The sequence below is a fragment of the Stenella coeruleoalba genome (assembly GCF_951394435.1).
Source record: "Stenella coeruleoalba genome assembly, chromosome: X".
NCBI lineage: Eukaryota > Metazoa > Chordata > Mammalia > Artiodactyla > Delphinidae > Stenella > Stenella coeruleoalba.
In genome coordinates, this window is record NC_137152.1 from 97,341,978 (window position 1) to 97,366,665 (window position 24,688).

At 44.5% G+C, this 24,688-nt stretch overlaps 1 protein-coding gene across 1 annotated transcript; it reads left to right on the forward strand.

Annotated features, from left to right (window-relative positions):
• Nucleotides 1-998: 998 nt before the first annotated feature.
• Nucleotides 999-19,449, forward strand: LOC307180644 (uncharacterized protein; the record flags this gene model as incomplete). Its single annotated transcript, XM_079911009.1, has 5 exons — nt 999-1,104; nt 1,261-1,636; nt 14,796-14,841; nt 18,007-18,408; nt 19,327-19,449. The coding sequence occupies 5 exons, from the start codon at nt 999-1,001 to the stop codon at nt 19,447-19,449; spliced, it is 1,053 nt and encodes a 350-aa protein (XP_079767135.1).
• Between the last annotated feature and the right edge of the window lie 5,239 nt (nt 19,450-24,688).

Here is a 24,688-nt window from a genome sequence, read left to right on the forward strand (position 1 = left end):
ACCTGCAATCTGATGTTGATTCATTACTAAAAATCTATAGGCTAATCGGGGGGGGGGGGGGGGGGCGGGGCGCTGGCTTTCGCTTTCTTTTGTTTTGTTTGCATAGTGCATCTGAGCACCAGGCATGCTCAGAAAACCCAGCCCTGAACTCCTGCTCCTGGAGACCCGGGGAGTATGGCGGACTCTGACTTCAACCTCATTGCAAAAATTCAGAGCAAGCAAACTCCTAGCTAATAATACGGTCGACCCTTCAAATACACGGCTTTTGAACTTGCAAGTCCACTTAAACACAGGTTTTTGGTGTTTTTTAAAAAAATTTCAATAAATATACAGGCGGCCCTCCATAGCCATGGGTTTCGCATCAGCAGATGCGGAGGGCCGACTCTGGGACTTGAGCATCCGCCGATTTTGGTATCCGCGGCGGGTCCTGGAACCAATCCCCCGCGGATACCGAGGGGCGACCGTATTACTTTGATTACTGTTCCCTTCTTGGTACTGGCTGCCGGATATGGAGGGCTCGGTCAAGAGATAGTCCCCAAACGCTTCTCCAAGGTCTATGGAGCTTGGGTGAGGTCTCTCTCTTACCCTCCACAAAACGGGCACAGCCCCTTGATCTGGGAAGGCGCCCGACCAAGTGCGGAGTACTTAGTCAGCTAGGTTGCAACCTGCGACCCGGAATTCTGCTCTCACGCATGCTCCCTACCAGCGCCTGGGCGGCGCGCAACATCCTCCGCGCCCTGCCCGCGCCCCCTTAGACGGTCCCTAGACGGCCGACGCCCTGCCGCATGCGCACATCAGCTAACCCAACCCCCAGCAGGCTGTGGTAAACCCACAGCGGGCGTCATACCAGAATCTCTGAAACCGGACCAGCCGCCAGAGGAGCCTTAACGTGCCAGATCGTGGGCCACCGCTCTAGCCTTGAGTCGTGAGCCGGGGGTCTCAGGAGATCCGGAGCAGCCTCTGCTGAAGCTCACAGCCTCCTCGACAGCAGTCGGGACATGGAGCGTCAGCCGCCGAGCAGCCACGATGCCTATGACGTCACGGATGCAGCCATTGCCCGCTTCTTCAAGCTGGGGGTCGAAGAGGAGCGGGAAGAAGCAAAAGGTCAGTGGCGGGTGGGGCACTCGCTTTAACGGATTCCAGGAAAGGTACTTTCCCAGGGCGGGGCGAACGGCAGGACCCCCCCTCGGACGCAGGCCCTCCCCAGAGCCGGGCTCACTCGACGGCCTGATCTTTCTCTTTGGGTTTCCTCCCTTGCAGAGGTGAAGCCCACGGAGATGTCGCCTCCCGGAGAGGGGGGAGAGGAGCAGAAGGCTCAGTCCGAACCGGAGCAGGGAGCAGCCGCGGAAGGGAAAGAGGCGGGAGACGAAGGAGAAGGAAAGGAAGGCTGCGAGGTCAGCGTCGGAGCCGCCGGCCCCGCGGACGGCGAAAGCCGCGAGGCCGAGGCCGAGGCCGAGGCGGGCGGCGGCGAAGGCGGAGAGCAGGGCGGCGAGGAGCAGCCCCCGCGGGCCGCCGTCGAGGGTCCCGAGACCGCAGACGGGCAGCGGCGGGGCCCCCGCGCCAGGTTCACGCAGGTGCAGGTGCAGGACCTGGAGAGCGTTTTCAAGCACACTCAGTACCCCACCGCGCTCATGCGGTAAGCAGGCGTCTCGGGTGGCGCGGGCTGCCGCGCGGGTGGTGGGCGGCGCTCTCGCGAGTCCCTCTCCTCGGCTCCGGATCTGAAAGCCCCGGGGCCTGGCGGCGGCCCGCCCTTCCGGCACACTCGAGGCCTAGGACGGGGGCGGGGACTCTGCCTGGCGGGAATCGAGGTCGATATTTCCGTGCGGTGTTTGAGTAAGTCACGTTGGGGAGCTTTGTGGGCCGCCGGTTCACATAAATAATGAGTCGCCCGAGACGTGGTGGAGCAAATGCAGAGTTGGAATCTACTTTTATCTGAAATTTTGATCATCAGTTATTCATGGATTATATTTGCATTTGTTTAAACACTACATGAAAACATCCTTTATCTTTTCTTTTTTTTTTTTTTTTTTTTTTTGCGGTGCACGGACCTCTCACTGTTGTGGCCTTTCCGGTTGCGGAGCACAGGCTCCGGACGTGCAGGCTCAGCGGCCATGGCTCACGGGCAGGCTCAGCGGCCATGGCTCACGGGCTCAGCCTCTCCGCGGCATGTGGGATGTTCCCGGACCGGGGCACGAACCCGTGTCCCCCGCATCGGCAGGCGGACTGTCAACCACTGCGCCACCAGGGAAGCCCTAAAACATCCTTTATCTTGATTACTGAATTTTTAAAAATAAATCAATTTATTTATTTATGGCTGCATTGGGTCTTTGTTGCTGCTCTCGGGCTCTGGGCGCGGGCTTTCTCTAGTTGCGGCGAGCGGGGGCTACCCTAAAATTGCGGTGCGCGCATTGTGGTGGCTTCTCTTGTTGCAGAGCGCGGGCTCTAGGCGGGTGGGCTTCCGTAGTAGTTGTGGCACGTGGGCTCAGTAGTTGTGGCTCGCGGGCTCTAGAGCGCAGTCTCGGTAGTGGTGGCACACGGGCTTAGTTGCCCCGCGGCATGCGGGATCTTCCCGGACCAGGGCTCGGACCCGTGTCCCCTGCATCGGCAGGTGGATTCTTAACCCCTGCGCCACCAGGGAAGCCCGATTACTGAATTTTTAGTTACCCCTGAAGTTTGTGCCTGAGGCAGAATTGTTCCCTAAAGCAAGCTTCTGTGTGGAGAATGAATGGGTTGCTGAGTACCTGTGAATGCGGCTAAAATTTAAAAAGCTATCATTTACATTGTGCTTACTGTGTGTTAAGCACTTGTTTTAAAGGGTTTTTCTACATACTGTCATTGAATCTTCACAACCCCTTGTGAATGTGGTAGCCACTGTTATTATCCCCACTTATAACTGTGAAAAAACTGAAGCTCAGAGAAGTGATGAGACTTGCCCAAGATGGCACAGCTGGAATGTGGCAGAGCTGGGATTCAGTCCTAGGAGTCCTAGGAGGACTGAACAGCCTAGGAGGCTGTTCAGTAGGCAAGGCCAGAGGTGATGGTGTGTTGGTCCAGGGTAGTGGCGATGGAGAGAAGTGAACAGATTAAAGAGATATTTAGCAGGTAAAATTGATAGCAATTCATGGTAATTTGAACACGGGGGTAAAAGGAAATGTTTAAGAAAAATGTATAAATTTCTGATTTGCCCAAATGAATGGCTGCTGGTATATTCAGTGAGCTAGGGAATATTGAAAGACAATAAAAGAAGCTTGCAAGAGACAGAGGAGGAGTGTTTGGAGAGGCTGTTTGTAGGCAAACCGTATCGTGGAAACCTGGATGGCGGTAGGAGACGATTCAACAAGAAGGGATGGTAACTAGCATCAACTTCGGTTTAGGATTTTCTGTTCAACTTGATTACTCCAAGTTCGGTTGCTTTTTGCTGTGGTGTGATAATTGGATCAGCCCAATTTCTCCCTTTCTCAAAAGTGTCAAACTCAAGATGCCCCTTGATTTGGATGTCTAGAGCTGCCTGATAAATATTTTTTCTTCCAGTCTATTATGATATAATTAACATTCAGTACTGTATAAGTTTAAGGTGCACAGCATAATGAGTTGGCTTACGTGCGTCATGAAATGATTATCATAATAAGTTTGGTGACCATCCATCATCTCATATAGATACATAATTAAACAGAAAAAAAGTTTTTTGTGTGATGAGAACTTTTAGGAACTCTCTTAACAGATTTCGTATATAACATACAGCAGTGTTAATTTTATTTATCATGTTGTACATTATATCCCTAGTACTTATTTATCTTATAACTGGAAGTTTGTACCTTTTGACTGCCTTCATCCAATTTCCCCACCTCACTCAATTTCATTTCTTTTTATGGCTGAGTAATATTCCATTGTATATATATGCCACATCTTCCCCATCCATTCATCCGATGATGAGCACCTAGGTTGCTTCCATCTCTGGGCCATTGTAAATAGAGCTGCAATGAACATCCTGGTACATGACTCCCTTTGAACCATAGTCCTCCCAGGGTATATGCCCAGTAGTGGGCCCGCTGGGTCACGTGGCAGTTCCACTTGTAGTTTTCCAAGGAACCCCCATACTGTTCTCCATAGTGGCTGTACCAATTCACATTCCCACCAGCAGTGCAGGAGCGTTCCCCTTTCTCCACACCCTCTCCAGCATTTATTGTTTCTAGATTTTTTGATGATGGCCATTCTGACCGGTGTGAGATGATATCTCACCGCAGCCCTGATCTGCATTTCCCTCATGATTAATGATATTGAGCATTCCTCCATGTGCTTGCTGGCAGTCTGTACAACTTCCTTGGAGAAATGTCTACCCAGGTCCCCTGCCCATTCCTGGATTGGGTTGCCCGTTTTTCTGTTATTGAGCTGCACGAGCTGCTTGCATATTTTGGAAATTAATCCTTTGTCAGTTGCTCCATCTGCAAACACCTTCTTCCATTCTGAGGGTCGTCCCCTGGTCTTGCTTATGGTTTCCTCCGCTGTGCAAAGGCCCTGAAGTTTCACTAGGTCCCACCTGTTCACCCTTGTTTCTATTTCCATTTCTCTAGGAGGTGGGTCAAAAAGGATCTTGCTGTGATTTATGTCACAGAGTGTTCTGCCTATGCTTTCCTCTAAGAGCCCGACAGCTTCTGGCCTTACATTCAGGCCCTCCATCCATTTTGAGCTTATTTTTGTGCATGGTGCCAGGGAGTGATCTAATCTCAAACCTTTACATGTACCTGTCCAGTCCTCCCAGCACCACCCATTGAAGAGGCTGTCCCTTCTCCACTGTACACTCCTGCCTCCTTCATCAAAGATAAGGTGACCATATGTGCGTGGGTTCATCTCTGGGCTTTCCATCCTGTTGCATTGATCCATCTCCCTGCCTCTGCGCCAGTACCACAGTGTCCCGACCACTGCAGCTCTGTAGTACAGTCCGAAGCCAGGGAGCCCGACTCCTCCAGCTCCGTTCCTCGTTCTCAAGACTGCCCTGGCCATTCGGGGTCCCCTGTGTTTCCTGTATGGATATTTTAGCAATATTAATTCTTCCAATCCAAGAACACAGTGTATCTTGCCATTTGGGGGGAACATTTTCAAATTCCTTCATCAGTGTTTTGTATATAGTTTTCAGAGTATAGGTCTTTCACTTCCTTGGTTAAGTTTATTCCTAGGTATTTTATTCTTTTTGATGCTATTTTATTTCTTATTATTAATTAATTAATTACTTTTATTTTTGGCTGCGTTGGGTCTTTGTTGCTGCACGTGGGCTTTCTTTAGTTGCGGCAAGTGGGGCCTTTTCATTGCGGTGGCTTCTCTTGTTGCAGAGCACAGGCTCTAGGCACGCGGGCTTTAGTAGTTGTGGCACGTGGGCTCAGTAGCTGTGGCTCGCAGGCTCCAGATCGCAGGCTCAGTAGTTGTGTCCCACAGGCTTAGTTGCTCCACGGCATGTGGGATCTTCCCAGACCAGGGCTTGAACCTGTGGCCCCTGCATCGGCAGGCGGACTCTCAACCACTGCGCCACCAGGGAAGCCCTGTTGGAAGATTTTTAATCACAGTTTCAATTTAATTACTTGTGATTGGTCTGTTCATATTTTCTATTTCTTCCTGGTTCAGTCTTGGAAGGTTATACCGTTCTAAGAATTTGTCCATTTCTTCCAGGTTGTCCATTTTATTTCCATAGAGTTGCTTGTAGTAGTCTCTTAGGTTGCTTTGTATTTCTGCAGTGTCTGTTGTAACTTTTCCTTTTGCATTCCTAATTTAATTGATTTGAGTTCTCTCCCTCTTTTCCTTGAGGAGTCTGGCTAATGGTGTATGAATTTCGTTTATCTTCTCAAAGAACCAGCTTTTAGTTCTGTTGATCTTTGCTATTGTTTTCTTTGTTTCTATTTCATTTATTTCTGCTCTGATCTTTATGATTTCTTTCCTTCTGCTAACTTTGGGTTTTGTTTGTTCTTCTTTCTCTAGTTCCTTTAGGTGTAAGTTTAGATTGTTTACTTGAGATTTTTATTGTTTCTTGAGGTAGGCTTGTATTGCTATAAACTTCCGTCTTAGAACTGCTTTTGCTGCATCCCATAGGTTTTGGATCGCCGTGTTTTCATTGTCATTCGTCTCTAGGTATTTTTTGATTTCCTCTTTAATTTCTTCAATGATCTCTTGGTTATTTAGTAACGTATTGTTTAGCCTGCATGTGTTCGTGTTTTTTACGTTTTTTTCCCTGTAATTGATTTCTAATCTTATAGCGTTGTGGTCAGAAAAGATGCTTGATATCATTTCAATTTTGTTAAATTTACTGAAGCTTGATTTGTGGCCGTAGATGTGATCTGTCCTGGAGAATGTTCCATGCGCAGTTGAGAAAAAAGTGTAATCTGCTGTTTTTGGATGGAATGTCCTATAAATATCAATTAAATCTATCTGGTCTATTGTGTCATTTAAAGCTTGTGTTTCCTTATTAATTTTCTGTTTGGATGATCTGTCCATTGGTGTAAGTGAGGTGTTAAAGTCCCCCACTATTATTGTGTTGCTGTCGATTACCTCTTTTATAGCTGTTAGCAGTTGCCCTATGTATTGAGGTGCTCCTATGTTGAGTGCATATATATTTATAATTCTTATATCTTCTTCCTGGATTGATCATTATGTAGTGTCCTTCCTTGTCTCTTGTAACATTGTTTATTTTAAGGTCTATTTTATCTGATACAAGTATTGCTACTCCAGCTTTTTTTTTCTTTCTTTATTTTTTTTTGTGGTACGTGGGCCTCTCACTGTTGTGGCCTCTCCCGTTGCAGAGCACAGGTTCCGGATGCGCAGGCTCAGCGGCCATGTCTCGCGGGCCTAGCCGCTCCGCGGCATATGGAATCCTCCCGGACCAGGGCACAAACCCATGTCCCCTGCATAGGCAGGCAGACTCTCAACCACCGCGCCACCAGGGAAGCCCTCCAGCTTTCTTTTGATTTCCATTTGCATGGAATATCTTTTTCCATCCCCTCACTTTCAGTCTGTATGTGTCCCTTGGTCTGAAGTGGGTCTCTTGTAGACAGCATGTATATGGTTCTTATTTTTCTGTCCATTCAGCGAGCCTGTGTCTTTTAGTTGGAGCATTTAGTCCATTCATGTTTAAGGTAATTATCGATATGTATGTTCCTGTTACCATTGTCTTAATTGTTATGGGTTTGTTTTTGTAGGTCCTTTTTTTCTCTTGTGTCTCCCACTTAGAGAACTTCCTGTAGCATTTGTTGTAAAGCTGGTTTGGTAGTGCTGAATTCTCTTAGCTTTTGCTTGTCTGTAAAGCTTTTGATTTCTCCATCGAACTGAATGACATCCTTGCCGAGTAGAGTAATCTTGGTTGTAGGTTCTTCCCTTTCATCACTTTAAGTATATCATGCCACTCCCTTCTGGCTTTTGTAGAGTTCCTGCTGAGAAATCAGCTGTTAACCTTATGGCAGTTCCCTTGTATATTATTTGTCATTTTTCCCTTGTTGCTTTCAGTAATTTTTCTTTGTCTTTAATTTTTGTCAATTTGATTACTATGTGTCTCGGTGTGTTTCCCCTTGGGTTTATCCTGCCTGGGACTCTCTGTGCTTCCTGGACTTGGGTGGCTATTTCCTTTCCCACGTTAGGGAAGTTTTCCACTATAATCTCTTCAAATATTTTCTCGGGTCCTTTCTCTCTCTCTTCTCCTTCTGGGACCCCTATAATGCGAATGTTGTTGCGTTTAATGTGGTCCCAGAGGTCTCTTAGGCTGTCTTCATTTCTTTTCATTCTTTTTTCTTTATTCTGCTCCGTGGCAGTGAACTCCACCATTCTGTCTTCCAGGTCACTTATCTGTTCTTCTGCCTCAGTTATTCTGCGATTGATTCCTTCTAGTGTATTTTTCATTTCAGTTATTGTATTGTTCATCTCTGTTTGTTTGTGCTTTAATTCTCCTAGATCTTTGTTTAACATTTCTTGCATCTTCTCAATCGTTGCCTCCATTCGTTTTCTGAGGTCCTGGATCATCTTCACTATCATTATTCTGAATTCATTTTCTGGAAGTTTTCCTATCTCCACTTCATTTAGTTGTTTTTCTGAGGTTTCATCTTGTTCCTTCATCTGGTACATAGCCCTCTGCCTTTTCATCTTGTCTATCTTTCTGTGATTGTGGTTTTTGTTCCACAGGCTGTGGGATTGTAGTTCTTCTTGCTTCTGCTCTCTACTTCCTAATGTCTGTTTTTATTGAGGTATATTTGATTTACAATGTTATATTAGTTTCAGATGTGCAGCACAGTGATTCAATATTTTCATAGATTATTCTCCATTTAAAGTTATTATAAACTATTGGCTCTATTCCTGGTGCTGTAAAATATGTCCTTTTTTTATTATCCAATTCAGTTTCATTACTGATCATTGATGTATTCAAATTTTCTATTTCTTACTGCTTTAGTCTTGGGAGACGGTACATTTCTGGGAATTTGTTCATTTCTTCTCGTTTGTCCATTTTATTGATGTATGATTGTTCATAGTAATCTCTTATGATCCTTTGTATTTCTGTGGTGTTGGTTCTAACCTCTTTTTCTTTTCTGATTTTATTGATTTGGACCCTCTTTCTCTTTTTCTTGATGAGTCTGGCTAAAGGTTTATCAATTTTATTTACCTTTTCAAAGAATCATCTCTTACTTCCATTGATATTTTATATATTTTAAAATCTATTTCATTTCTTTCTTCTCTGATCTTTGTGACTTTGTCCCTTGTACTAACTTTGGGTTTTGTTCTCTTATTTTGTTTTTTTGTTTTTTTAACATCTTTATTGGGGTATAATTGCTTTACAATGGTGTGTTAGTTTCTGCTTTATAACAAAGTGAATCAGTTATACATATACATATGTCCCCATATCTCTTCCCGCTTGCGTCTCCCTCCCTCCCACCCTCCCTATCCCACCCCTCTAGGTGGTCACAAAGCACCGAGCTGATCTCCCTGTGCTATGCGGCTGCTTCCCACTAGCTATCTATTTTACGTTTGGTAGTGTATATATGTCCATGCCACTCTCTCAGTTTGTCCCAGCTTACCCTTCCCCCTCCCCGTATCCTCAAGTCCATTCTCTAGTAGGTCTGTGTCTTTATTCCTGTCTTGCGCCTAGTTCTTCATGTCATTTTTTTTCTTAGATTCCATATATATGTGTTAGCATACGGTATTTGTCTTTCTCTTTCTGACTTACTTCACTGTGTAAGACAGACGCTAGGTCCATCCACCTCACTACAAATAACTCGATTTCGCTTCTTTTTATGGCTGAGTAACATTCCATTGTATATATGTGCCACATCTTCTTTATCCATTCACCTGTTGATGGACACTTAGGTTGCTTCCATGTCCTGGCTATTGTAAATAGAGCTGCAATGAACATTGTGGTACATGACTCTTTTGGAATTATGGTTTTCTCAGGGTATATTCCCAGTAGTGGGTTTGCTGGGTCGTATGGTAGTTCTATTTTTAGCTTTCTAAGGAACCTCCATACTGTTCTCCATAGTGGTTGTATCAATTTACATTCCAACCAACAGTGCAAGAGCGTTCCCTTTTCTGCGCACCCTCTCCAGCATTTATCGTTTCTAGATTTTTTTGATGATGGCCATTCTGACCGGTGTGATATGACATCTCATTGTAGTTTTGATTTGCATTTCTCTAATGATTAATGATGTTGAGCAGGGCTTCCCTGGTGGTGCAGTGGTTGAGAATCTGCCTGCCAATGCAGGGGACACGGGTTCGAGCCCCGGTCTGGGAAGATCCCACATGCCACGGAGCAACTGGGCCCGTGAGCCACAACTGCTGAGCCTGTGCGTCTGGAGCCTGTGCTCCGCAACAAGAGAGGCCGTGATAGTGAGAGGCCCGCGCACCGCGATGAAGAGTGGCCCCCGCTTTCCGCAACTAGAGAGAGCCCTCGCACAGAAATGAAGACCCAACACGGCCAAAAATAAATAAATAAATTAATTAATTACAAAAAATGATGTTGAGCATTCTTTCATGTGTTTGTTGGCAATCTGTGTATCTTCTTTGGAGAAATGTCTATTTAGGTCTTCTGCCCATTTATGGATTGGGCTGTTGTTTGTTTGATATTGAGCTGCATGAACTGTTTGTAAATTTTGGAGATGAATCCTTTGTCAGTTGCTTCATTTGCAAATACTTTTTTCCATTCTGAGGGTTGTCTTTTGGTCTTGTTTATGCTTTCCTTTGCTGTGAAAAAGCTTTGAAGTTTCAATAGGTCCCATTTGTTTATTTTTGTTTTTATTTCCATTTCTCTAGGAAGTGGGTCAAGAAGGATCTTGCTCTGATTTATGTCATAGAGTGTTCTGCCTATGTTTTCCTCTAAGAGTTTGATAGTGTCTGGCCTTACATTTAGGTCTTTAATCCATTTTTAGTTTATTTTTGTATATGGTGATAGGGAGTGTTCTAATTTCATACTTTTCCATGTACCTGTCCAGTTTTCCCAGCACCACTTATTGAAGAGGCTGTCTTTTCTCTACCATATATTGTTGCCTCCTTTATCAAAGGTAAAGTGACCATATGTGCGTGGGTTTATGTCTGGGCTTTCTATCCTGTTCCATTGATCTGTATTTCTGGTTTTGTGCCAGTACCATACTGTCTTGATTACTGTAACTTTGTAGTATAGTCTGAAGTCAGGGAGCCTGATCCCTCCAGCTCCATTTTTCGTTCTCAGGATTGCTTTAGGTATTCGGGGTCTTTTGTGTTTCCATACAATTTGTGAAATTTTTTGTTCTAGTTCTGTGAAAAATGCCAGTGGTAGTTTGATAGGGATTGCATTAAATCTGTAGATTGCTTTGGGTAGTAGAGTCATTTTCACAATGTTGGTTCTTCCATTCCAAGAACATGGTATATCTCTCCATCTATTCGTGTCATCTTTAATTTCTTTCATCAGTGTCTTATAATTTTCTGCACACAGGTCTTTTGTCTCCTTAGGTTGGTTTATTCCTAGATACTTTATTCTTTTTGTTGCAGTGGTAACTGGGAGTGTTTTCTTAGTTTCACTTTTCGATTTTTCATCATTATTGTATAGGAATGCCAGAGATTTCTGTGCATTAATTTTGTATCCTGCTGCTTTACCAAATACATTGATTCACTCTAGTAGTTTTCTGCTAGCATCTTTAGGATTCTCTATGTATAGTATCATGTCATCTGCAAACAGTGACAGCTTTACTTCTTCTTTTCCAATTTGGATTCCTTTTATTTTTTGTTTCTCTGATTGCTGTGGCTAAAACTTCCAAAACTATGTTGAATAAGAGTGGTGAGAAAGTGGGAAACCTTGTCTTGCTCCTGATCTTAGTGGAAATGGTTTCAGTTTTTCACCATTGAGGACGATGTTGGCTGTGGGCTTGTCATATATGGCCTTTATTATGTTGAGGAAAGTTCCCTCTATGCCTGCTTTCTGCAGGGTTTTTATCATAAATGGGTGTTGAATTTTGTCGAAAGCTTTCTCTGCATCGATTGAGATGATCCTATGGTTTTTCTCCTTCAATGTGTTAATATGGTGTATCACATTGATTGATTTGCGTATATGGAAGAATCCTTGCATTCTTGGAATAAACCCCACTTGATCATGGTGCATGATCCTTTTAATGTGCTGTTGGATTCTGTTTGCTAGTATTTTGTTGAGGATTTTTGCATCTATGTTCATCAGTGATATTGCCTGTAGTTTTCTTGCTTTGTGACATCTTGTCTAGTTTTGGTATCAGGGTGATGGTGGCCTCGTAGAATGAGTTTGGGAGTGTTCCTCCCTCTGCTATATTTTGGAAGAGTTTGAGATTGATAGGTGTTAGCTCTTCTCTAAATGTTTGATAGAATTCGCCTGTGAAGCCATCTGGTCCTGGGCTTTTGTTTGTTGGAAGATTTTTAATCACACTTTCAATTTCAGTGCTTGTGATCGGTCAGTTCATATTTTCTATTTCTTCCTGGTTCAGTCTCGGCAAGTTGTGCCTTTCTAAGAATTTGTCCATTTTTTCCCGTTGTCAAATTTATTGGCATATAGTTGCTTGTAGTAATCGCTCATGATCCTTTGTATTTCTGCAGTGTCAGTTGTTACTTCTCCTTTTTCATTTCTAATTCTATTGATTTGAGTCTTCTCCCTTTTTTTCTTGATGAGTCTGGGTAATGGTTTATCAATTTTGTTTATCTTCTCAAAGAACCAGCTTTTAGTTTTATTGATCTTTGCTATCATTTCCTTCATTTCTTTTTCATTTATTTCTGATCTGATCTTCATGATTTCTTTCCTTCTGCTAACTTTGGGGGTTTTTTTGTTCTTCTTTCTCTAATTGCTTTAGGTGCAAGGTTAGGTTGTTTATTTGAGATGTTTCCTGTTCCTTAAGGTAGGATTGTATTGCTATAAACTTCCCTCTTAGAACTGCTTTTGCTGCATCCCATAGGTTTTGGGTCATCGTGTCTCCATTGTCATTTGTTTCTAGGTATTTTTTGATTTCCTCTTTGATTTCTTCAGTGATCACTTGGTTATTAAGTGGTGTATTGTTTAGCCTCCATGTGTTTGTATTTTTTACAGATCTTTTCCTGTAATTGATATCTAGTTTCATAGCGTGGTGGTCGGAAAAGATACTTGATATGATTTCAATTTTCTTAAATTTACCAAGGCTTGATTTGTGATCCAAGATATGATCTATCCTGGAGAATGTTCCATGAGTACTTGAGAAGAATGTGTATTCTGTTGTTTTGGGATGGAATGTCCTATAAATATCAATTAAGTCCATCTTGTTTAATGTATCATTTAAAGCTTGTGTTTCCTTATTTATCTTCATTTTAGATGATCTGCCCATTGGTGAAAGTGGGGTGTTAAAGTCCCCTACTATGATTGCGTTACCGTCGGTTTCCCCTTTTATGGCTGTTAGCCTTTGCCTTATGTATTGAGGTGCTCCTATGTTGGGTGCTTAAATATTTACAGTTGTTATATCTTCTTCTTGGATCGATCCCTTGATCATTATGGAGTGTCCTTCTTTGTCTCTTGTAATAGTCTTTATTATAAAGTGTATTTTGTCTCATATGAGAAGTGCTACTCCAGCTTTATTTTGATTTCCATTTGCATGGAATACCTTTTTCCATCCCTTCACTTTCTGTCTGAGTCTTTAGATCTGAAGTGCGTCTCTTGTAGGCAGCATGTATGTGGGTCTTGTTTTTGTATCCATTCAGCCACTCTTTGTCGTTTGATTGGAGCATTTATTCCATTTATATTTAAAGTAATTATTGGTAGGTATGTAATTACTGCCATTTTGCTAATTGTTTTTGGAGTTCTTTTTTGTTCCTTCTTCTTTTGCTCTCTTCCCTTGTGATTTGATGACTATCTTTAGTGTTATGTTTGGATTCCTTTCTCTTTCTGTGTGTGTGTATCTATTATAGATTTTTGGTTTGTGGTTACCATGAGGTTTATATATAGCAGTGCATTAGATTATACGTATATATGTATATATCTATATTCTTTTTTCTTATTCTTTTCCATTATATTTTATTACAAGATATTGAATAGAGTTCCCTGTTGCTATACAATAAATCCTTGTGGTTTATCTGGTATCTATGGTAGTGTGCATCTGTTAATCCTGTGCTCCCAATTTATCCCCCCACTTGGTAACCATAAGTTTGTTTTTTATGTCTGTGAATCTGTTTTTGTTTTGTAAATAAGTTCACTTGTTCTGTTTTTTAGATTCCACATATAAGTGATATCATGTAATATTTGTCTTTCTCTGTCTGACTTACTTCACTTAGGATAGTACTCTCTAAGTCCGTCCATGTTGTTACAAATGGCAGGATTTCATACCTTTTTATGGCTGAGTAATATTCCATTGTATATATATACCACATCGTCCTTATCCATTCATCTGTTGATGGACACTTAGGTTGCTTCCACATCTTAGTTATTGTAAACAGTGCTGCTCTGAACATTGGGGTGCATGTATCTTTTCGAATTAGAGCTTTCATCTTTTTCAGGTATATGCCCAGATATGGGATTAGTGATGTTGAGCATCTTTTCATGTGCCTGTTGGCCATCTGTATGTCTTCTTTGGAGAAATGTCTATTTAGGTCTTCTGCCCATTTTTTGATTGCGTTGTTTGTTTTTTTGTTATTGAGTTGTATGAGCTATTGGCATATTTTGGAAATTAAGCCCTTGTCAGTTGCATGGTGTGCAAATATTTTCTCCCAGTTCGTAAATCTAATGTGCTTGGACCCCTTGCTTCTTGGGGAGAACCTCTGCAATTGTAATTATCCTCCCATTTATGGGTCGCCAACCTGGGGGTGTGGGTCTTGACTATACCACATCTCGGCCCTTCCTATCCATCTCATTGTGTTTCCTTCTTTATATCTGTAGTTGTGGAAGCTCTTGTCTGCTAGTCTTCAGGTCATTCTCATCAATAGTTGCTCTGTAGGCTTCCCTGGTGGCGCAGTGGTTGAGTGTCCACCTGCCGATGCAGGGGACACGGGTTCGTGCCGCGGTCCGGGAAGATCCCACATGCCGCGGAGCGGCTGGGCCCGTGAGCCATGAGCGCTGAGCCTGCGCGTCCGGAGCCTGTGCTCCGCAACGGGAGAGGCCACAACAGTGAGAGGCCTGCGTACCGCAAAAAAAAAAAAAAAAGTTGCTCTGTAAATAGCTGTAATTTTGGTGTACCCATGGAAGGAGGTAAGCTCGGGGTTTTTCCTATGTCATCATCTTGGCTACTCTCTGAATAAACATTTTAACATAGCATAAAATGTGCATTGTATATTTTGTTTCATCCATAATGTCAAGTGCTGAATATTTTCAATATTTTTCCCCTCAGAAAGGAGCTTGCAAGACGCCTGGGAGTGACTGAAGCCAGTGTGTGGGTCAGTAAACCTGAAAAAAGCAACTTGGCAGGGCAGCCAATCTAAAACCTGCTTTAGGAATTGGATACCTTGTCCTAGACATTCTCAAGTTGGTGTGTTTTTGTACACTTGTCGATGTTTTGGAAATAAGGTTTGGACTTTTGGGGCTTTGGGGCCAGAATATATGTATCTTCAGTAAAGTTAAACTCCTTCCAAAACTGGTATCCCTTAGGGGACAAGTCTCTGTGGAATCATGTTGGGGCTGATTCTGACTTGGCAGTTATTCAAATTAATGCACCAAATAGCTGGGTTAGAAGAGGGTTCAAGTATACTAAATTATTTAAAAGTTTTAAAGCCAGGCCTAAGCTCTCTGTATAAGGAGTGAATTTACAAGTATTCAGGCAATTGGGTAAGGGAATAAATAACTCACCTCGGAACACAACATGTGAGCAACTAATATATGTTTAGTTTAGGTGAGACTGATGGGGAGGCGAATAGCTTAAAATTCCAAGTGCCTGGTCCTCTTGCTGTTGTTTTTATGTGTTTGGTAGAGCAGTGTAGAGAGTTTCAGCCGTAAATTTTAATTTTCTGAAATTTTTTGATGTGCAGCCTGAAAACATTGCTAACATAGTAGGTTGTGCAGTATGATGGAGAGGGGGGAAAGGTTTGCAACCTTTAGGAATTTGTCTAAACATATAAAACAATAAAACAAACAAAAAGAACAAATTTGAATAAATTTCCACTGACCTCAAAAGGTGGACGGGTTTGAGAATAATTGGATACTATCGATATATGTCTTGGAGATACTGCGTAAATTCAACATTATGAAACTACCGAATGTATCAGTGAATATTATTTTCAGCAATTTCTAATGTCTAAGAATTTTTTTCTTCCGTTTTCATACTATTATGAGGGATTGGTTTCGAAGAATTTGTTTGTGATGGTCAGTGGTTGGCTCTCAGCTAGTCGCTTACCTGTGTTAATTTGAAATACTTGCTCATTCATTCAGGTAGTGGTTACTAGTTGGTAGCTCATGGCACAGAAGCTGATTATTTGTCCATAGAACACAGTAAGTTGTATCAAAGGAGTATATATATATATATTACATATATATATATATATTTAATATATTTATTTATTTATATTTGGCTGCGTTGGGTCTTCGTTGCTGTGCGTGGGCTCTTCTCTAGTTGAGGAGAGCCGGGGTTACTCTTCGTTGTGGTGCGCGGTCTTCTCAGGGCAGTGGCTTCGCTTGTTGTGGAAGAGGAATATTTTTTAAAACACAAGATTGATAGAAAGGAAGAAAGAAGGAAGGAAGGAAAGAAGAATCAGGATGGGTTCACTAGCTTTGCTGCAGAGAGCGTGTGTGAGGGCAGTGATGGACACGGGCTGCAGAGCTGGTGGTGGGGTCTGGAAAGCAGTGCTGGCGGCCTAAGGCCACGGGCTGGGCTCACAGTCAGGTCTGGCCAGGGCTTGGGAGGCGCAGGCCTCTGCTTTCTCAAGCAGGCAAAGCAAGCTCAGAGGAAAAGAGAAACTGAAGTTTTGGTGGCTTGCTTCTCCTGGGTTTACGTAGTGGTCTCTTAATGGAGTTCTGAAGGGGAAAGGAGCAACAAGAAACAAATGAAGAAGACGGGAGAATGTTTTCATCTATTTCCAAACTCTACAGCATGAGCGTCCCAAAGAAACATTTAATGGACACCCTCCCTTGGTTTGCAAGGACAGTAGGAGCTGTTTTATGAAACCAGTATTGGAAATATGGAAGTAGTGTCAGCCTGAACCTCACATAGCCAGCTTTGCACATTGCTTATATTTATGCAGATTTGACCATTGGTACACTCGAACCCCCCAAAATGAGCTCTATTACACTGGCTTTTCTCGACTACATATTCATGCAGCAGAAGGACCCAAATACTAAGATGGGAGAGGGAAGATGGGGCGACAGAGAGAGGAGGCCCTTGGTCTCATGTAAAATTTGCCGAGTGGAAACATCCAAAAATACTAAATATGGCACAATTCCATTAACTGAGATGCTGAGGGAGCAGTGGAGTCCACAGGACAGGTTTTACTTTCAGTTGTTAATAGTTGGCAGATATTTAGGGGGGAGCCGTTTTGTGACCCCTCACTCACGTGGTTGTCGGCTGTCTTCCTAAAATGCAGGTTGCACCCTCTTGACTTAAGCATAAGGGACAGGATGGGGATCTCCTGGTTGATTAGCAGCTCCTAGAGGGCGCAACCTTGCTGGGCACCAGAGGCTCTGCTCCAAGGCCCTGCAACTGTAGCCAGAGCGGAGTGAGCTGACCTGGTCCTGAGCCCAGGAAGGTTTGGAGGGTGGGGCAGGTTGGAGAGTGCAGAATTGACAGAGGTGACAATGGTATGCCTCTTTCCCCCCAAACTCTTGTCTGGGCAAAGATTTTAAGAGTTTTAGTAAATTTGGGCTGAGTTCGTCTAAGCATTCGTTACCCCTATAGTCTAATATTAAGGCAGTGTCCAGGGCTTCAGTTCCGCCGGTGTCCAGCAAGACAAGCCACAAAGTCCCTGGGCCCCCCATGACCAAACCTCCCTCACAATACCATCTCCTTCTTTATAACCATCCCAAGGCTCCAGAGGATGAATGACCCTTTTTAGTCATCCTTGGGGAAAGCTTTTGTTTAAAAATCCAACCCACTCCTATTGATTATTTACTGTAACCAAAGATGGGTTTTTCAAAATGGGGACCGTTCCCCTCAGTATGATTTTAAAAGGCACCCACTTTTTCCTATGCTCAACTTCCCCCATAACTAAGGTGACACCTGCCCAATGAGTAGGGATTAGTGGCAGCTGGAGCTGACGGTCAGTTGTCAGGACGCAGACCTCCCAGGCACAGTAATAACAGCAGGGACAGAGTGCAGTTGGTCAGCTCCACCTGCGTGTAAGAGTGGGGGAAATAATAGAAAAGGTGGGAGGGGAGAGACAAAGCCATATGCCAATCCAGAGCCTGGCACATAGTCGGTGCTCGCTCTTGGGGGGGAGGGCGGCTGAAGGGAGCGCCTTCAGCTACATATCCTAAGATACTTTAGCAAGAAGGAAATAGCTTCTCCTGATGCACTTCCAAATCTTCAAGGCACCGAGAGCTCCCTGCTGCAATTTTTCATGTCTGACATGAAATGCTCAATATACTAATCAATCTCTTTTTCTCTCTGCTTGAAGGCTTGGTTTAAGAGGAAAAGGGCCAAGTGGAGGAGACATCAGAGGGCACTAATGCTCAGTAACGTGCCCCCCGTGCTCCCTGTTGTCGTCAGCTTGTGTGAGCCCTGCCCTGCCGTCTCGCGTCAGGAGCTGAATTCGTCATGCGATCTTCTGGAGCCACTGCTGATGGACCTGTCCCTGCTGCCCAGACCGCCCGTGCCACCCAGGCCACCTGTGCCACCCATGCTGCCCGTGCCGCCCGTGCCACCCGTGCTGCCCGAGGATCCCATGCCACCCATGCGGCCTGTGGTGCCCAGGCCACCCGTGCCACCCATGCCGCCCATGCAGCTCATGTGGCCCGTGCACCCCATGCCACCAATGCCGCCCGTGCCGCCCATGCTGCCCGAGCCGCCCCTGTGGCACGTGCAACCCATGCCACACATGATGCCCATGCAGCCCTTTCCTCCAATGCCGTTGCCTTCTCCACCCAGGCTTCTTCCACACTTGCTTCCCTGTAGGTGCCCTCATGCAGCATGGCCTGGTCCCTAACCATCGGCGATCCTACGGTAGCCCTAGTTTCCTCTTAAATGGTGTGCATGACAGTTTTTTTCAAAGGTCCTTTGAGCCAGTTTCAAATTCTGCATACCTCACCACCAAGAGCAGTTCCCCAAATGCCTGCAAAGTATATTAAATAGAAGTAGAGGCCTTGACCCACTGTTTTAGGGCATGTTTTGTATTTTCAATAAAGTTGTGAGTCCTCTGCATATTTGTTCTCTGTGTCACATGGGGTTAGTAAATTTGATGGAAACGGCTAAGCCAACTGCATTCAGACCGAATGCCCAGGAGGCCTCCTTTCATGCAGTAACAGCCCTGAGTCACCATCATAGGCCATGCACATCTCAGAAGTTTGCCAGGTGCCCGTGAGGGGTTTACACAGACCCACCTGTTCTCTTCCACCCTCTCCCCCAGCACCCATGCTCCCCGCACGCTGCCCCATTGGGACCACCTAGATGTGCAAGACGGGTGGTGTGAGTCTCGAATGGGAGAACAGTGTGTTTCAAAGCAGGCCTGAGGCCCATTCATGGTGACCAGCTCAGGTACAAGGAGGACTCCAAGGGACACTTCTGCAGTGACTACTCATAGGCCTTTGTGGAGGAGAGGGAGCGGGGCACCGTCGGCTTCTCTCCCAGTTCTGTTCACCGCCTTCCCTGTTGTGGAGGGCACCTGGGGACAGAAACCACGCTAGCGGAGGGGGAGGGGCCTACCTCTGCGAAGGTAACACAAGAGGAGACTGTCCAGGCCCGCATGGGGCTCTTCTCACCCCCTCTCCCCCACCCCCAGATGCGGAAAGCATATCATAGCTCCTTCCGCAGCTCAGAGCTGACGGATGATGTGGCCTTCAAGTGTATTTTGTCACCTTCAACATCCTTGGGAGAACCCTGGTTCCAGCTAATTCAACACTGAAAGGGAGCCTCTTGGGTGAGTGTTGCCTGAAGCCAGGAGGTGGTGGTCCCTGAGCACTGATCCAGGATAATCACTTTATTTAAAAGAAGCAGGTAGGGCTTCCCTGGTGACGCAGTGGTTAAGAGTCTGCCTGCGGGAAGATCCCACATGCCGCGGAGCAACTAAGCCCGTGCGCCACAACTACTGAGCCTGTGTGCCACAACTACTGAAGGCCGCACACCTAGAGCCCGTGCTCCACCACAAGAGCAGCCACTGCAATGACAAGTGCCGCAACTACAGAAAGCCCACGCGCAGCCACAAAGACCCAACATAGCCAAAAATAAAATAAATTCATTTTAAAAATAAAAATAAATAAAAGCAGGTATGGGAACATATGTATATGAAAAAAGGATTCACTTTGTTATGAAGCAGAAACTAACACACCATTGTAAGGCAATTATACTCCAATAAAGATGTTAAAAAAATAAAAATGAAAAATAAAATAAGAGCAGCAGGTAGACCTTACGTTTGTTCACGGGACCTTCTTCCAATGGAACTGCCAGGTAGAAAACACACACGCACACACACACATACTACACAGGTGTGCACCCTATAGCACATGTCTGTGATAGAAGCACAGACATACCCGGAAAATAGTTTCTATCACATGTTGGCTATTTTATAAAAAGGACTTGACTTTATTGTTCTCTGACTCACTGAAGGTACTTTATATAATGATCCAGATGATTATCGCTTGACCCTAGTCTCCTGGGTGTAGGGTACACCTGTGTAGTATGTGTGTGTGTGCGTGTGTGTTTTCTACCTGGCAGTTCCATTTGAAGAAGGCCCCGTGAACAAACGTAAGGTCTACCTGCTGCTCTTATTTTATTTTTCATTTTTATTTTTTTAACATCTTTATTGGAGTATAATTGCTTTACAATGGTGTGTTAGTTTCTGCTTTATAACAAAGTGAATCCGTTTTTCATATACATATGTTCCCATACCTGCTGCTTTTATTTATTTTTATTTTTTAAATGAATTTATTTTATTATTGGCTGTGTTGGGTCTTTGTGGCTGTGCATGGGCTTTCTGTAGTTGCGGCACTTCTCTTTGCAGTGGCTTCTCTTGTGGTGGAGCACAGGCTCTAGGTGTGCGGCCTTCAGTAGTTGTGGCACACAGGCTCAGTAGTTGTGGCGCACGGGCTTAGTTGCTCCGCGGCATGTGGGACCTTCTCACAGGCAGACTCTTAACCACTGCGTCACCAGGGAAGCCCTACCTGCTTCTTTTAAATAAAGTGATTATCCCGGATCAGTGCTCAGGGACCACACCACCTCCTGGCTTCAGGCAACACTCACCCAAGAGGCTCCCTTTCAGTGTTGAATTAGCTGGAACCAGGGTTCTCCCAAGGATGTTGAAGGTGACAAAATACACTTGAAGGCCACATCATCCGTCAGCTCTGAGCTGGGGAAGGAGCTACGATATGCCTTCCGCGTCTGGGGGTGGGGGAGAGGGGGTGAGAAGAGCCGCATGCAGGCCTGGACAGTCTCCTCTTGTGTTACCTTCGCAGAGGTAGGCCCCTCCCCCTCCGCTAGCGTGGTTTCTGTCCCCAGGTGCCCTCCACAACAGGGAAGGCGGTGAACAGAACTGGGAGAGAAGCCAACTGTCCCCTGCTCCCTCGTCTTTTAAATGGTCTTAATTGGTAAAATTCAAAGATAATGACCTATGTCAGAACCCAGTTTTATGTTACTAATATTATTAGTCTATGAAATCTCTCAGGCTGGGATCCCCTGCCCTTAACCAGTGTACTTTGTATATGGAGTGGTTGGTGTCTCATGTAAGACAATCTGTCTCAATTCCAACAAAGAAAGGAAAGTGCTTTGCTAAGTGTCATCTCTGAGCTCACTGCCTGGAAGACACCAGACAAACCCAGGACGCACACAGACGTGCTGCTGAGATGGCATGGAGTGGTAGAGGCATGCAGTTTGGGAGGAGGAAGTGTAGAAGGCATTGTGGCTCAATAGGAAGAAGACAAACTTCGGGCTCAGAGGGTTTCAAATCATAGCTCCGCCACGTACTGGCTGTGTGACTTTCGACAGACTGTTTCAGCTTTCTGAGCCTCATCCATACAAAGGGATCTTAATAATAGTTCATAGGGCTGAAAAGAAGAGGAAATGAAGAGATTCATGTAGAGCACTCAGAACAATGCCTGGCAAGCTGTAGGTGTTCAATAAACATTAGCTACCATGATGATGATTAAATAAGACACTAACAACAACAGATGGAAAAAAACAGTAAAGGAATCAGAAGGAGCCCACTGCTTCCCTGAAGCTGGGAGAATTTTCTCAGTACTACAGGGACAGATGTGTCTTGAGCTGTCACTCATTAGGGTCTATGCCCAGCAGCCAAGGAAGAAGGATTTGTATGGACACTCATTGACGAGCACACAAGCTGCAGAGCTATGAATACTGCTGCTGCTGATGGGGACTGGCCTCAGCTCTGCTCACTTGTCTGAATCCCACAAAGCCCATAAGACTAACTGCTATGATCCTTCTAGTGCCACAGCAGGCCCCAAACCATAGCTCTGCCCTGTTTCTGGGCACAGGAAAAAAAAAAATTTACTGCAAAAATAGCAAAACTTGACCAACGAAAAGAATAATGTAAAAATGGTGTTCAGGCGCCCTCTTCTGGACAATCTGGGCAAGGGCTTTCCCAAAGACGTCTCTGGATCTGGTCACTCAATAATGGGGCCTCAAGGGAGATTGATGGGCTCCCCATTTAGGAACTCGGGGCCAGGTACCAGATTACCTGGAGAGGCTGCATGGTGATAGCCCTTTGCCTTTCTTGGTGAGTCTGAAGATGAATGAGAGAGCTCCACTGTCTTAGCTTCAGACACAATTATTGGCCTGTTATTGGGCCTTGGTGGATATTGAGCACATGATTCATGGCTGTGAAGTAATCTTAAGACCATAAGTTCCAATCATGTCATGGATACAAGCAGATGTCTCAAGTCACCTCGTGGAGGTGGCTCAGGAATCTTCTATGTAAATGGTACATATAGGAATGTGCAAAACTCGGCCCAGATGGGGTCTCAGAACTCCCTGAAAGTTCTCAGGAGTGTCCCTTTGGCTGTCTGGCATACTGCCCGAAGAGCCAGTGCCTCCACTGGCCCTATGAGGGTGCAGAGACAAAGACCTCCCTGGACCATAAATGGGCCTGATCAGCACACCTGATAGCTCCTCCCGGTTAACTACTAACGAGCAGGAATAGGGCGCAGCTGCCATCCAACCTGAGAACGACCTTTCCCTTACCGAGCATGGTAAGGGATGCTCAGCACAATGGGCAGAGCTTCATGCAGTGGGGATGTCTGTCCAGGTCGCTTCAGCAAAGAAGGCTTTCTGTATCTTCACTGACTCATGGATGTGGCTAATGGCCTTGCCATTTGGTCAGCCTTCTGGCAAGACTCAGACTGGCATACAGAACAAGCCTCCCTGTGGAAACAATCTGTGTTCCTCTTTAGGTAAGGTGTTTTTATTCTCTGACTTTTTTTTCAAGATTTTCTCTTTGTGTTTGGTTTTCTGCAATTCGAATATGATATGCCTAGGCGGGTTTGGGGTGTTTTTTTTGGCACTTATCCTGCTTGGTGTTCTCTGAACTTCCTAGATGTGTGGTTTGATTTCTATCATTAATCTTACAAAAATCCCAGCCATTATTACTTCAAATATTTCATCTGTTTCTTTTCTTTCTTCTGCTTTTGGTAGTCCCATTATACATATGTTATACTTTTTGTAATTGTCCCACAATGATTGGAGATATTCTATTCCATTTTTAATGTTTTTCTCTTTACATTTAAGTTTGGGAAGTTTCTACTGATATATATTCAAACTCTCTGATTCTAATCCCAGCCCTTTCCAATCATCTGATGGGTCCATCAAATGTATTCTTTATTTCTTTACAGTGTTTTTTATTCTAGTATTTCCTTTATATTCTTTCTAAGGGTTTCTATCTCTGTTTACATTATCCATCTGTTCTTGCATGTTGTCCACCTTTTCCAATAGAGCCCTTAGCATATTAATCATTTATTTTTAATTCTCAGTCTGATAATTTCATAATCTCTGCTATACCTGAATCTGGTTCTGACACTTGCTTTTTCTCTTCAGACTCTTTCCTTTTATCATGCCATGTAATTTTTTTGTTGAAAGCCAATCATGAATTGTCAGGTATTAGGACATAGACAGAACTTTGTATGACATCTTACTTTTATTTGGCCAGGAGATATGCTGTGTTTACTGTTTTCTGTATCTGTAGTATCAGAGGATTCAATTTCCACAAGCATCTTTGATTTTGTCTGCTGGCATCTTTTGTTTCCCCTACAAACCCCATTGAGTCTGAGCCTTCATTTCTTTCCAGCTGTGACCCACTGTCACAGCTGAAAGAGTAAGGAGCCCTTACTGAAGTTTCATCAGGTCTGTGTTGAGGAGACACGTTCTGTAATCCTATGATTTGGTCTTGGTCGTTTAGTATGCCTGTCCCCCGGGCTGTGACCTTCACAAGTACTTCTCAGGTTTTTTCTTCCCTTATGTGAAGGCGGATGGCCAGAGGGTCTGAAGTTTAGTAATTTCCCTTACCCCAAGTCCAAGAAGGCTCTGGTGAAGTCTTCTCCCTTGCTGGGTAGGCCATTGTATGGAAAATGCTCTTGGCTTATTTCAAAATGGTTACTTCTCCCCTCTCCCTGGCCAAACAGCAGGCAATTTTTCTCTGATATTTACCAAGAAAACCTGTCGAGGATCCAAAGGGTAAACACCATGATTGTCAGGGATGGGGGGGTGCTTAGATTAGGCCCCCAGGAGTTTTAATTCTCAAGTTAGTCCACACTCGGTCACCAGCAATTCATTGAAGCTACCATTTAAGTCCCAGTTTTACAGATTCCAGCAGTTTCTGCCTCAGGTGTGCTGATCTGTGTTCACTATAATCTGTAATCTCTAGCATCACCTGTTTCTCCAGTTTGGTGGTTGCAATTTGTCCCATGACCTCAATTCTCTGATGTGGCCAAGAATAGTCATTGATTTTTTTTTAAATTTAAAAATTTTTTTTTGCGGTACGTGGGCCTCTCACTGCTGTGGCCTCTCCCGTTGCGGAGCACAGGCTCCGGACGCGCAGGCTCAGCGGCAATGGCTCACTCTGTATGACAGTCTCTAGATCCACCCACGTCTCTACAAGGAGGAATTCCCAGAACTTCTGCTGCCAGTGTCCTTGTCCTCAT